The sequence below is a fragment of the Hemitrygon akajei genome, chromosome 5, assembly GCF_048418815.1.
Source record: "Hemitrygon akajei chromosome 5, sHemAka1.3, whole genome shotgun sequence".
NCBI lineage: Eukaryota > Metazoa > Chordata > Chondrichthyes > Myliobatiformes > Dasyatidae > Hemitrygon > Hemitrygon akajei.
The window spans coordinates 151,836,413-151,850,350 of record NC_133128.1 but is presented as its reverse complement, the minus strand read 5'-3'; the positions used below and the strand labels follow the sequence as shown (position 1 = coordinate 151,850,350).

General features: G+C 43.3%; 1 protein-coding gene across 3 annotated transcripts in view; it reads left to right on the top strand.

The window, feature by feature from the left end:
• kcnh3 (potassium voltage-gated channel, subfamily H (eag-related), member 3) overlaps positions 1-13,938 on the top strand; it is a 612,109-nt gene that overhangs the window by 199,335 nt on the left and 398,836 nt on the right. For all 3 annotated transcript variants that reach the window (XM_073046888.1, XM_073046887.1, XM_073046886.1), the window contains one exon: positions 9,691-9,924. In XM_073046888.1, the coding sequence (XP_072902989.1) occupies positions 9,795-9,924 (130 nt within the window). In that variant the 5' untranslated portion in view covers positions 9,691-9,794. Of the gene's footprint in view, positions 1-9,690; positions 9,925-13,938 lie in introns of those variants that run through there.

Sequence of the window (13,938 nt, the reverse complement as noted above, 5' to 3'; positions counted from 1 at the left end):
TTGGATACTCCTGCTAGTTGGTTGGCACAGGTTTTCAGAGCCTTACCAGGTACTCCATCGGGACCTTCCGCCTTGTGAGGGTTTACTGTCTCAGTACATTGACTACATTTCAGCATTCAATACTATCATCCCCTCAAAACTAATCAATAAGCTCCAAGACTTGGGTCTCAATACCTCCTTTTACAACTGGATCCTCAATTTCCTCACTTGCAGACACTAGCCAGTTTAGATTGGCAACAACATCTCCTCCAGAGTCACCATCAGCACTGGCACTCCACAAGGCTGTGTGCTTAACCCCCTGCTCTACTTGCTTTATACTTAGTACTTGCTTTTGCTTGTGCTTTGTGCTAAGCATAGCTCCAATGCCATATTTAAGTTTGCTGATGACACCACTGCCGTTGGCCAAATCAAAGGTGGTGACAAATCAGCATATAGGAGGGAGACTGAAAATCTGGCTGAGTGATGCCACAACAACAACTTCTCACTCAATGTCAGCAAGACTAAGGAGCTGATTATTGACTACAGGAGGAAGAAACCGGAGGTCCATGAGCCAGTCCTTATCAGGGGATCAGAGATGGAGAGAGTCAACAACTTCAAATTCAAGATTCATTTATTATCAGAGAAAAAAATGATACAATCTTGAGATTTGCTTGTTCACAGGTAGCCCCAAAGCAAGAAACCCAAAAGTAACCAATTAAAGAAAGAAAAGAATATAAATAAAAATAAAAGAACTCTCAATGTGCAAAGAAAGAAGAAAAAAGATCTTGCAAATAATTGAAGCAATCAACAGCATTCCAAACTGAAAATGAGTCCTCAGATCCGAAATCGGGAGCAGCCCAGAGTAGGCCGAAAGCCTCACTTATCAGTTCATCATATTAGCGGGCATGGAGCATAGCAGACAGGGCAGTCTTCATAGCCTCATCGCCATGGAGATGACCACTGGGGAGAGAGAGGGAAATCAGTTCTCTTTCCGACACCCTGTTTTATCAGTCTATCTGGGCTGGCGTTTAGACTGACCCAACAACAGAACAGTGAAAGACTCTGAGCCCTGAAGAGAGCAGTGAAGATCACAGAGAGCAAGCAAAACTGGCTCTCACCTCCAATCTGGGCCAGTGTTTAAATTGCCTAAACAGCGTAAGGTACCTCGCACTAGGACCCAGACACTGCTGCTGCAAAGGGCTTCGGGCCTAGACCACGCCCGCTCTGCCAGCGACTCGCTTCAAGCCCAAATTCTATCATACAGCCTGAAACTTCTCTCAGGCTCCTCCAATCATCTCGGTGCCCAGAGCGATGCAATTCCACACCCAGGCCAGCTGACCGAGCATCAAAACTTCTTTGTCCAGGCCCCAACTCCTCCTTTCAGTGCTCTGAGCCATCCAGCCTCACTCTTGGGGCATTGGAACTCTATCTGCAATGATTCTGCAGCATACAACATCAGCTCACCCCCTGAACTCACCTCGCCTTCACTTGCCCCTTCACTGTTTGCAGCAATAATTTAACATAATTTATCTCAAAAAAGGTATTTTTAGTGATGGTTTTTGTCAGATTTCTTAGCTTTTTGACTGCCAGAGATCTGTCGCATACATTCAGTCTTAACTAGAAGTTCCTCAGTGTTATCATTTCAGAGGGTCTGTCCTGGGTTCAGTACACATGTGCCATTACAAAGAAAGCACAGCAAGTGCCTCTACTCTTTTAGAAGTTTGCGAAAATTCAGCATGTCATCTAAAACGCTGACTAACTTCTATAGTGTTGCGATGGAGCATATACTGATGGATTGCATCACAGGCTGGTTTGGAAACATCAATGTCCTTGAATAGAAAAGCCTACAAAAATAGTGGATACGGCCCAGTCCCTCACAGGCAATGCTCTCCCCACCACTGAGCACATCTACAAATGGCACTGTCACAGGAATGCAGTATCCATCATCAAAGACTCTCGCCATCCTACCCATGCGCTCTTCTCTCTGCTACTATCAGGAAGGAAGTACAGGAACCTCAGGACCCACATCACCGGGTTCAGGAACAGTTATTACACTTCAACCATCAGACTCTTGAACCAGAGGGGATAACTTCACTTGCCCCATCACTGAACTGTTCCCTTAACCTACTTTTAAGGACTCTTTATCTCACATTGTCGATATTTATATATTGCTTATTTATTTATTATTACTAGTTTGGGTATTTTTCTTTTCGTACTTGCACAGTTTGTTGTCTTTTGCACACTGGTTATTTTGTTGTGTGCATTTATTCATTGATTCTATAGTACTTACTGTGAATGCCTGCAAGAAAATGAATATCAGTGTAGTATATGGTGACATGTATGTGCTTTGATAATAGATTTACTTTGTATGTTATACATGGTATTGCAGGTGATAAGTAAACCACTTGACTTCATCCTCACCAACCTATATGTCACAGATGCATCAGTAAAGTAGTATTCACGGACCATTCAGAAATCTGATAGTGGAAGGGAAGAAGCTGTTCTTAAAATGTTGAGTGTAGGTCTTCACCCTCCTGTACCTCCTGCCCAATAGTAGCAACATGAGTTGGGTATTTCCCAGATGTTGAGGGTTAATGATGGATGTCACCTTCCTGAGGTGTCGCCTGTTGAAGATGTCCTCAAAGGTGGGGAGAGCTGTGCCCATGATGGAGCTGTCTGATTCTACAGCCCTCTGCAGCTTATAGTTATCCAGTCTGTTGGAGCCTCCATACTGCTGTGGTGCAACCAGTGAGAAGAATGCTCTCCACCATACGTCGGTAGAAATTTGCAGGAGTCTTTGGTGAACTTGCAAATATACTCACCCTTCTAACAAAGTGGAGCCACTGGAGTACCTTCTTCATGATTGCATCAACTTGTTGGGCTCGAATAGATCTATGGTGTTGGTGCTTAGGAACGTGAATCTGTGACAGAGATCTCAATGAGGACTGGTGTGGATTCTCCTGACTTCCCCTTTCTGACAATTGGTCTCACTGAGATTAAGTTTGAGGTTGGTGATGCAGTACCATCTCACTCCTGTGTACCTCCTCATCACTGTCTGAGATCATGCTAACAATAGTGTTGCCATGGGCAGATTTATCGGCGTCACTTGAGCTGTGCCTAGATATGCAGTCATGAGTGTGCAGACAGCAAAGCACACACACTTGAGGTGCATCTGTATTATCGGTGCAGCTGAAGGATGTGGGCTTAGATATTAATACCAATCCGCACTGACCCTGATCTCCCAATGAGGATCCAGTTGCAGAGAGAGGTACAGAGGCCCAGATTTTGAATCCTGCTGATTTGTAGTGAGTGATGGTGGTGAATGGCAGACTGTAAAGAGCAGCCTGTATGTTTTTGCTGTATTCTAGCTATTCCAAAGCAAAAAGCTAAGGTACTTAGTTACTAGTGTATGTCAGAACGTGGGTATTCTTGGGAAGTGAATTCACTTCTTCCCACCGATAAAAGTCAGGAACTTTATGGATAGTGTGTACCTAGCCTGATGAGCTGAGCTTGATCAACTCGCAATAACTCGACACCACCCAGGACATAGCAACCGGCTAGATTAGTATTCCATTCATTCACCCCACCACAATGTCTGCAGTGTACAAAATATACTGCCAATACCTCAGCTACTCCAGGAGTCTCTCTCAAACCTATGACTTATATCACCAAGTGCACCAGGAAAATGAGAACACTACTACCTGCTGGTTGCAATTCAACTCACACACCATCCTGATGTGGAATTATTTTGCTATTTCTTCAGTGCTGTTCCATTTAAATCCTGAATCTTTCTACTCCATAAAATTGCAGGAATGTCTTCACCAGAATAACTGAAGCAGCTTGAGAAGGTGGATCACCACCATCTTCTATAGAAGTTAGCGATGGTCATGATTGCCACTAATAGCCTCATCTTTGATGCACCATCAATAACTCACGCTGAGACTTAGGAAACGAGATATCGGCTTTTATTGACTGGAAGAATAAACAACACTACATCCTGGGGAAAATGAGGGAGAGCAGCAGCCCACAGTCGCCTTTATACAGGGGTCTGTGGGATGAGCCACAGGAGCAGTCAGCAGGGTCTGTGGGAGGAGCCACAGGAGCAGTCAGACAGGTATATCTAGTTCACCACAATCTTGAAAATGAATAAAACTAAAAATACTCTGCCGAATTAAACTTATTTTGAAACCTTTATGACTCTCAGAAAGATCTCTGTCCACAGTAATCCTAGGGTGGTCTGAAGAGAGAATTATAAAGTTGGATGTATTTAATCCATCACAAACTTAACTATCAAATGGTCGTGACACTCAATGGGTCAGACAGTAACTATGGAGGGAAATGGACAGTCAGTTTTTCAGGTCAAGACCTTTCATTTGGATCTTCCTTTAGTCTACAAATCTGCAGAAATACATGAGCCAGCACCAGATAAAAATAAAAATAAAATCAGCAGAAGCTGGAATTTTGAAATAGAAACATAGAAACATAGGACCTATCAAGTGTGACAGTGGGAAAGTTTGTATGGAACCGTAGGAAATAGCAGAGGTACTTAATGAATACTTTACTTCATTATTCACTATGGAAAAGGATCTTGGTGATTGTATCGATGACTTGCAGCAGACTGAAAAGCTTGAGGATGTAGATATTAAGAAAGAGGATGTGCTGGAGCTTTTGGAAAGCATCAAGTTGGATAAGTCACTGGGACCGTACGAAATGTACCCCAGGCTACTGTGGGAGGCAAGGGAGGAGATTGCTGAGCCTCTGGCGATGATCTTTGCATCATCAATGGGGACGGGAGAGGTTCTGGAGAACTGGAGGGTTGTGGATGTTTTACCTTAACTCAAGAAAGTGAGTAAAGATAGCCCAGGAAATTATAGACCAGTGAGTCTTACCTCAGTGGTCGGTAAGTTGATGGAGAAGATCCTGAGAGGCAGGATTTATGAACATTTGGAGAGGTATAATATGATTAGGGTGATTAGTCAGCATGGCTTTGTAAAGGCCAGGTCATGCCTTACGAGCCTGATTGAAATTTTTGAGGATGTGACTAAACACATTGATGAAGGAAGAGCAGTAGATATAGTGTATATGGATTTCAGCAAGGCATTTGATAAGGTACCCCATGCAAGGCTTATTGAGAAAGTAAGGAGGCATGGGGTCCAAGGAGACATTGCTTTGTGGATCCAGAACTGGCTTGCCCACAGAAGGCAAAGAGTGGTTGTAGACAGGTCATATTCTGCATGGAGGTCAGTGACCAGTGGAGTGCCTCAAGGATCTGTTCTGGGACCCTTACTCTTTGTGATTTTTGTAAATGACCTGGATGAGGAAGTGGAGGGATGGATTAGTAAGTTTGCTGATGACACAAAGGTTGGAGGTGTTGTGGATAGTGTGGAGGGCTGTCAGAGATTACAATGGGACATTGATAGAATGCAAAACTGGGCTGAGAAGTGGCAGATGGAGTTCAACCCAGATAAGTGTGAAGTGCTTCATTTTGGTAGGTCAAATATGATGGCAGAATATAGTATTAATGGTAAGACTCGTGGCAGTGTGGAGGATCAGAGGGATCTTGGGGTCCGAGTCCATAGGATGCTCAAAGCAGCTGTGCAGGTTGACTCTGTGGTTAAGAAGGCGTACGGTGTATTGGCCATCATCAATCATGGAATTAAATTTAGGAGCCGAGAGGTAATGTTGCAGCTATATAGGACCCTGGTCAGACCCCACTTGGAGAAATGTGCTAAATTCTGGTCACCTCACTACAGGAAGGATGTGGAAACCATAGAAAGGGTGCAGAGGAGATTTACAAGGATGTTGCCTGGATTGGGGAGCATGCCTTATGAGAATAGGTTGAGTGAACTCAGCCTTTTCTCCTTGGAGCGAAGGAGGATGACAGGTGACCTGATAGAGGTGTACAAGATGATGAGAGGCATTGATCATGTGGATAGTAAGAGGCTTTTTCCCAGGATTGAAATAGTTGCCACAAGAGGACATAGGTTTAAGGTGCTGGGGAGCTGGTAAAGAGGAGATGTCAGGGGTAAGTTTTTTACCCAGAGAGTGGTGAGTGCGTGGAATGGGCTGCCGGCAATGGTGGTGGAGGCGGATACAATAGGCTCTTTTAAGAGGCTTTTAGATTTGGTACATGGAGCTTAGTAAAATAGAGGGCTATGGGTAAGCCTAGTAATTTCTAATGTATGGACATGTTCAGCACAACTTTGTGGGTTTAAGGGCCTGTATTGTGCTGTAGGTTTTCTATGTTTCTAAGTGTCACAGCACGAAATGTCAACCATTTACGCTTTTCCATAGATGCTGCCTGTCCTACTGAGTTCCTCCAGCATTTTGTGTGTATTACTTTGATTTCCAGCATCTGCAGATTTTCTCTTGTTTGTGATTCAAGTACTGCTTTGGATACTGCTGTTTTTGGAGTGGGAAAGGACCTACAAGGGAAAAGCCACGGTGACCAGGTTTCTGGCATTGCGTCTGGCTCTATCGCTCAAAAGAGACCAGGAAGAAGAAGTGAGCAGTGGTGATAAGGGATTTGAAAGTTAGAGAACAGAAAATGCTGTGGAAATGAAAGAGACTCCTGATTGGCGTGTTACCTCCCAAGTGCCAGGGTCAAGGATGTAACAAATTGTGTCTGAAGCATTTTTGAGGGGGTGGGTGAGCAGCCTGATGTAGTGGTACATGTCAGTACCAACAACATAGGCAGGAAGAGGGATGAGGTCCTGAAGAGCAAGTATAGGGAGCTATGTGAGAAGCTGAAAAGTAGGACCGCAAGGGGACCGGACCTCTCGATAAATGTAGGGGTTTCCAGGGAGCATTTGCATGGGGTTATAGATAAGTTTGTCTCATTGAGGCAGGGAAAACATGGTATGGTGAAAGTACCATGGTTGACAAAAGATGTGGAACATCTGGTCAAGAGAACAAAAGAAGCTTACTTGTCAAGGAGGGTGATCAGAGAGAGCTCTAGAGGTGGTCATTAAAGTGCTCAGAAGGGGACTTAAGGGAACTAGAAGGGGACATGAGAAGGCTTGGTGAGTAGGATTAAGGAAAACTCCAAGGTAGTCTATACAGACATGAAGAACACGAGAATGGCTAGAGTGAGGGTACAATCTATCAGGGATAAAAGAGGAAACACGTGCCTAGAGTTGAATATTTTGGTTCAATGTACACCAGTGAGCAGGACCTTGACAAAGATAAAACAGGTTGATATGCTGGGACGTCTTGACATTAAGAAGGAGGATGTGCTGAAACTTTAGAAAAACATTAGATATATAACTCCCCAGGGCTAGATAGGATATACCCCAGGTTACTACTGGAAGTGAGAGGAAAGATTTCTATACCATTGGCAATGATCTTTGAATCCTCACTGGCTACGTGCATAGCACCAGAAGATCGGAGGGTGACAAATATTCAAAAAAAGTAATAGGGATAATCCTAGAGATTATAGTCTTGTGTTAGAAGTGAACAGACTATTGGAGAGGATACTCAGAGGCAGGATTTACAAGCATTTGGAGAAACCTTGATGATTAGGGATAGTCAACATAACTTTGTGAAGGGCAAGTCATGCCTCATGAGGCTGATCAAATTCTTCAAGGAAATGACAAAACAAGCTGATGAAGGCAGAGCAATGGATGTGGTTTGTATGGATTTTACTAAGGTGTTTTACAAGGTTCCCCATGGTAGGCTCGTTCAAAAAGTCAGGAGCAATGGCATCCAGGGAAACCTGGCTGCATGGATTGAGAATTGGCTTGTCCACAGGAGACGGAGAGTGTAGGTGGATGGAGCATATTCTGTCTGTAGGATTGTCCTGGGATCCCTGCTCTTTGTGGTTTTTATAAATGATTTTGATGAAGAAGTGAAAGGATGGGTTAGTAAGTTTACAGATGTCACAAATTTGTGGTTTTGTGGATTGTGTAGAATGTTGTCATGGGTTACAACTGGACACTGCCAGGATGCAGAGCTGGGCTGAGAAGTGGCAGATGGAGTTCAATCCAGAAAACTGGGAAGTGGTTCACTTCTGAAGGTCAAGCTTGAAGGCAGAGTACAAGGTTAATGTCAGCAGTGTGGAGGAACAGAGGAATGTTGGAGTACACGTCCATAGATCCTCCAAAGTTGCTGTGGAAGTTGATAGGGTTGTTAAAATGGGGTATGGAGTGTTGGCCTTCATTAATCCGGGAATTTAGTTCAAGAGTCACGGGGTAATATTGCAGCTCTACAGAACTCTGTTTAGACCACGGGATAATATTGCAGCTCTGCAGAACTCTGTTTAGACTGCGCTTGGAGTATTGTCTTTAATTTTGATCGCCTCTTTTTAAGAAGGACATGGAAGCTATAAAGTGGACAAAAAGGAGATTTACCAGGATGCTACATGGTTTAAAAAGCCTGTCTTATGAGGATAGGTTGAGTGAGCTTGGGCTTTTCTCTTTGGAGTGAAGGAGGATGAGGATGGGAGGTGATTCGATTTAGGTATTTAAGATAAGAGGCATGGAGAGAATGGACAGCCAATGGCTTTTTCACAGGACAAAAATGGCTGCTACGAGCGGGTCTAATTTTAAAGTGACTGGAGGAAAATATGAGGGGGTAAATCAGAAGTAAGTTTTTTATTCAGAGACTAGTGGATACATGGAAGCATTATCACAAGCGATGGTAGGGGCTGGTACATTAGGAGCATTTAAAAGTCTCTGAGATAAGCACATGGATGTAAGAAAAAATGGAGGTTGAAATGTCAGCATGACATCGTGGGCCAGAGGGCTTGTACTATGGTATAATGTTCTATGTTGTGAAACTGCCTTTTGAATTTCAAACTGATTATTGCCTGTACATTTGAAGTGGTTTTTCATTTCAATTAATGGCTGCTAACTTTGCATAATTCTTTAACTCCAATATCCATCAGAAAGCCAGAAACACCAGCTTTCAGTTCCTCGAATTTATTCAGAAACAATTTCGTTCTGGCAGCGATATCTAATGTTATTTGTTGCCTACATCCTCATTTCTGCCTATATTTCAGAGAAAGTTGATTATTCGATTGACCATATATGCCATGGCTCTGAGAATTCTCTAACCACTATTTATTAATGCTTATGAAACTATATTTCTTTGGTATGGTAAATGTCATTTAAAACTAAACTGGCTTTTCACTACTTAAAAGCATTCAAACTTTTTCCACTGATCCCCAAAACATCAACTGTTAATTCCCATCCGTAGATGCTGCCTGACCTGCTGAGCTCCTCCATTGCTCTAGATTTCCAGCATCTGCACTACCTCTTGTGTGTAGCATTCTTTTATTTCTCTGGACAATTTGCAGACTTCCCCTTCTATCTCACTGACCTGGAACAGATGTAAAGATCGGTATCATTTCCCTTACTGGTTCTTGATCCTCTCTACACATTCCCTTTGAGCTTGGCACACAACAGTGTGATTTTTTTTAAAAAAAATCCTTCATATAATCCAAATTTTCTTGCATTATATATACCCACACAAGGAGGATTTCCTTTCAACGTCTGTTTTGTAATCAACAATACAAGGAACATTCTGTAAATCTAAATTTGATACACTCTCAGATTTGTACACAGGGTAGCACAATTCTTTAAGATGGAAATGTAAGGGAATTGCTTCCATACTGATAATATTTTTGTAACAGTATTTCTTTATTGTCTGGGGATTTGGAGATCCAATTTAGTAGAAAAGACAACAATGTGTCCTTCTTTTTCAATCCAACAGACAGCAACTTTGTTCTGGGGAATGCTCAGGTTCTGAACCTGTATCCGATAGTGTACTGCTCTGATGGATTCTGTGAACTGACTGGCTATGCTCGAGCTGAACTCATGCAGAAGAGCTGCGCTTGTAAATTCCTCTATGGAGTAGAAACAAATGAAGTCATGAAAATCCAGATTCAGAAAGCACTGGATGAGAAGCGCGAGTTCAAGACTGAACTTATTTTCTATAAGAAAAGTGGTGAGTAAACTGAACTAAGTTCACTTTTACTTTGGAATATGTGTTCATATATGCTTTCTTTCCACCTTATACAGGAGGCCATTATTTTTTCTTACCTCATCTCTACTGTCAGTTACCAATGCTGCAGATCTTTTAAAGGTGCTGATTATCTTCATTTTGACAATGAGTGTGCATGATAAACCAAAATTGATTGTTGAGCCACTAAGGTCAAGGATGGAACCTCAGCTAGTCTTGCTGGCAGTGCTTCATTAACACACTTTACTTTCACCGTCTTTAGTGGACAACTTGGCTCGTGGGTGGAGGAGGCACGAGCAGTAGCAGATCTTCGCCAGGGATCAAAAGCATTCCAATAAGCTGCAAAATTTAAAACAGGCATTGGTTTTAACCAAGAGCAACAACATCCAGCTGTTCAGATTCATTCTCCAAACTGTATTTTTTCTGAGCCATTGAGATCTGAAAGGATGCACTCATTTCTAGATGACTTATCTGAATGATTTTTGGAGAGGTCTGGTCATGGCACAGAGTTTGAAACAGTTTAATGTTTAAAGATGAGTACTGGATTAAAGGATTAGCCCTTTAAAGCTGCAATGACTGTGAGAACAGCTCTCACTCTGACAATGAGGAGGGTGAAAGACAATGAATTTGACCATTCAGCCACTTGAATGCTCCACAATTCAAAAAATGCCTCGGATGCTCTTGAAACATTTTGTAAGTGCCCCCTTGTTCATTTAGATCGCAAAATTAGTTACATCTTTGGAAAAAAGCAGATTCTGAGTATCCGCTGTTCCCTGGATGGAGAAATAGGAAGATTCACAACAGGATGCAGGCAGAATAAATGAGTGGACATAAAGATGCCAGAGCATAGCATGAGGGATTACAAATGTATTGACTGTAACAGGAAGAACTGCAAAACTTAATTAACTAAAATAATGGAAATCTGTTAAATGTTGGTGTTCAGAGGATTTCGAGGATCTGAGAACAAATCCCAACCTTAGTCATTTTATACTTGGCGATTTCTACAGCAAAATTATCTTCAAAATCAGCATTGCAGATCAATGTAACTGAACCATTTTCATTCAAAGATTCCATCCTTGACACAGCAAGTCTAGACATTCAGAAATATAAAAGCCACAACATAAAAGCTTGATGTAATCTGAATATGACCTCTCTTAAATACTCAATGTAAGTTAGCTTGGCAGGCAGCTTCTCATCAAATAATTCCAAAAATTGGCAGGTCAGTGGTAGTTCCAGATAAATCTGAGTGAGGGTCAGTTAGCTAAGATTGCACTGGGCAAAAAAAAACACATCAATGGCATTTTAGATCAGCAAGCTCTTGCGAAGCTGGGTCCTTGCCACTGCTGCTGCTGCTAAATTTCCAAGAAACTAAAATACATAAAGTCTCCTCATTAAGTGATTTTATAGATGCTTTAATTGATCTCAGGAATGGTCTATCCTACTTTCAGGTTGCACACGTTCTTGCTGTTCTTGGGACTTGACTGTCTGATGGTGATGCAGCCTCTCTGGCTCCAATCAGTGCTGAAATTTCTTGTCCTGTTCATCCTTTCTATGGTCAAAAAACACTGCTGATCGTAAAGTACGCTAAAATCTGCAACTCTACCTCACTGGCTAGCAGGATATTGAAGGTGCTGTGCAGTTACATCCTAATACATGGAGTGGGCCCTCACTCCACGCCAAGGCCTACCATAGCTACTCAGGGAAACAGGCATTGGAAGTGCTGCGCAAGGACTCAGAAATGTCGTAAGCATGTTAACGTTCGAGCAAGACTTGATGCAGGCCCACGCTCATGACAACTCCACTCGCTAAAGTCTGATCTAAAATTAAGCTGGACTACCTGCGTCTGTGTTTGGACCAATAGGAGATGAGGGACTGCCGCACGCTTGTCTTAACAGAAACATATCTCCCAGGCCTCCACTCCTGACTCAGCCATCCAGGAGTCAGAAATATTGTGATCTCCGATCAGACCCGCCAAGGAGATCTGTGTGGCTACGTCAATCAGAACTGGTGCATGAACACCTTGGTAATGGTTCAGTGCTCACCACAGACAGAGTTTTTAATGGTCCTTCTACTTCGTGAAGGATTTCACTGCCATTGTGATTGCTGCTGTTTACAATCCCCACGCTAGTGCTGAGGAAATGTTCCTGGTCTGTACCAACGTTCATGGAGCCTCCAAGGCTGCCCCAGTCTACACCTTGGATTCTCAAACCACACATCCATTTTGCTAATATCTGCATACAGACTGGCTAAACAAGTCAACCCAGCTTACAGGGAGATCAGCACCTCAGCACCGCAGGACTGTTTTGACAGCACAGCTGGGACTGTATTCAGGGAGGTGGCTACCTACGATCATCACATCAACATCGATGAATATGTGGGACTGGTGACTGGCTACATAGGAAAATACGTTGATTAAACACTACACTGCCAGGGCAAAGCGGAAAGCACAGCTGACTGCAGGTGTCCATGCACTGCTTAGGGACCAGGATGCTGTCTTCAGATTGGGGATAGAACAACTCTAAGGTCTTCAAGAGCCACACTCTCCCGTGCCATCACGAAGGAAAACAAGTGTACTCACAGAAAATTTACAGACACTTTCGTGACATGCGTGCATGTGGCAAAGTATCGAAACCATAACAGATTAGAAGTCCACCCTGAGAGTCAACGACAATGACAACTCCCTTCCTGATAGGCTGAACGCCTTCTATGCAAGATTTGATGCAATCGATGATGTGACATTGAGGAAAAGCTCCTCTCCCCCTGAGGAACAGACAGCCTGTCTGGCCGCAGCAGAGATGAAGAGGATCACACCCACACAAAGCTGCGGAGCTAGATAACATACCTGGTCGGGTGTGTTACGAACCCCGTAACTGGGTCACTTACCAGCAAAGATAGAGAGGTCCGTTGAAGTCTGATGGTACTATTTTTAACAGTATTTATTGGTAAAAATACACAAAAATAATATCAATGCAAACATACAGATAATATACGTTGTCAATACTAACTCTAAAAGTGTGGGTATAATAATAATCAATAAGAAATAGCTCTATCGTTGTCTAGGGGATAATGTATTGTCCGATGGAAATATAAAAATCACTCAGTTCATGGGCTGCAGCCTTTGGTTGGAGTCAAGAGAGGGATTTTTGAAACTTGCCAGCTTTTCCTTTTTATGAAGTCGATCCTTCGAAATTTCGTTGGTGTCCTTTCCTTTAGCTAAGTCGTTCTTCCGTGCTACGGCCGCCAATCCCAGGCAAGGGAAAGGACGCATGCGGGCCCCACCTGTTGTCGCTCTTAAACCCTGTCACGGGATTTCTAGCGTTTCTCCTGGTGCGTCTGAAGGGGTTGTTCCCCAGACCCTCTTTTATCCTTAGTCACGGGGTCTCAGATGTCAATCAGGTTGGGATGATGCAATCCCTCAACCAGCCCACTCTGGTTGTCCCCTGAGGGGCTTCAATGAATAGTACAGTACTCAATACACAATTCCGTCTCCAAGAGACAATGGCCGGTATCCATGGCTTTGTATCGCTGAGGCCAGGACACATTCCAAACCCTTGTGGATTCTCTCTCATTTCCTGGGTCCCAGACCCGAATTAATAGCGATCTTGTGATTCTCAAAAAGGAGGGGGCTACTTTGTACCCTTCGGCCCCTCAGAGTTGTGGCACATTCGTAACAGGTGCTAGAGGACTGTGTGGCCCAGCTAACAGTGGTCTTAACAGACATCTTTAATATCTCTTTCTAACAATCCATTGTCCCTGCAGGCTTCAAGGCAGCCACCATTATTCTGATGCTGAAGAGAGCAATGGTAACCGGCCTAAACGATTACCGCCCAGTGGCACTGGCCTCAACAATAATGAAGTGCTTTGAGTGACTAGTAATGGATTGTATAAAATCCCATCTTCCAGCTACATTGGACCCTTTCCAATTCACCTGCCATTCATTCCAGAGCACTGAGATGATGCATAGCCTCGGCCCTCCACTCAAATCCTGTCACACCTAGA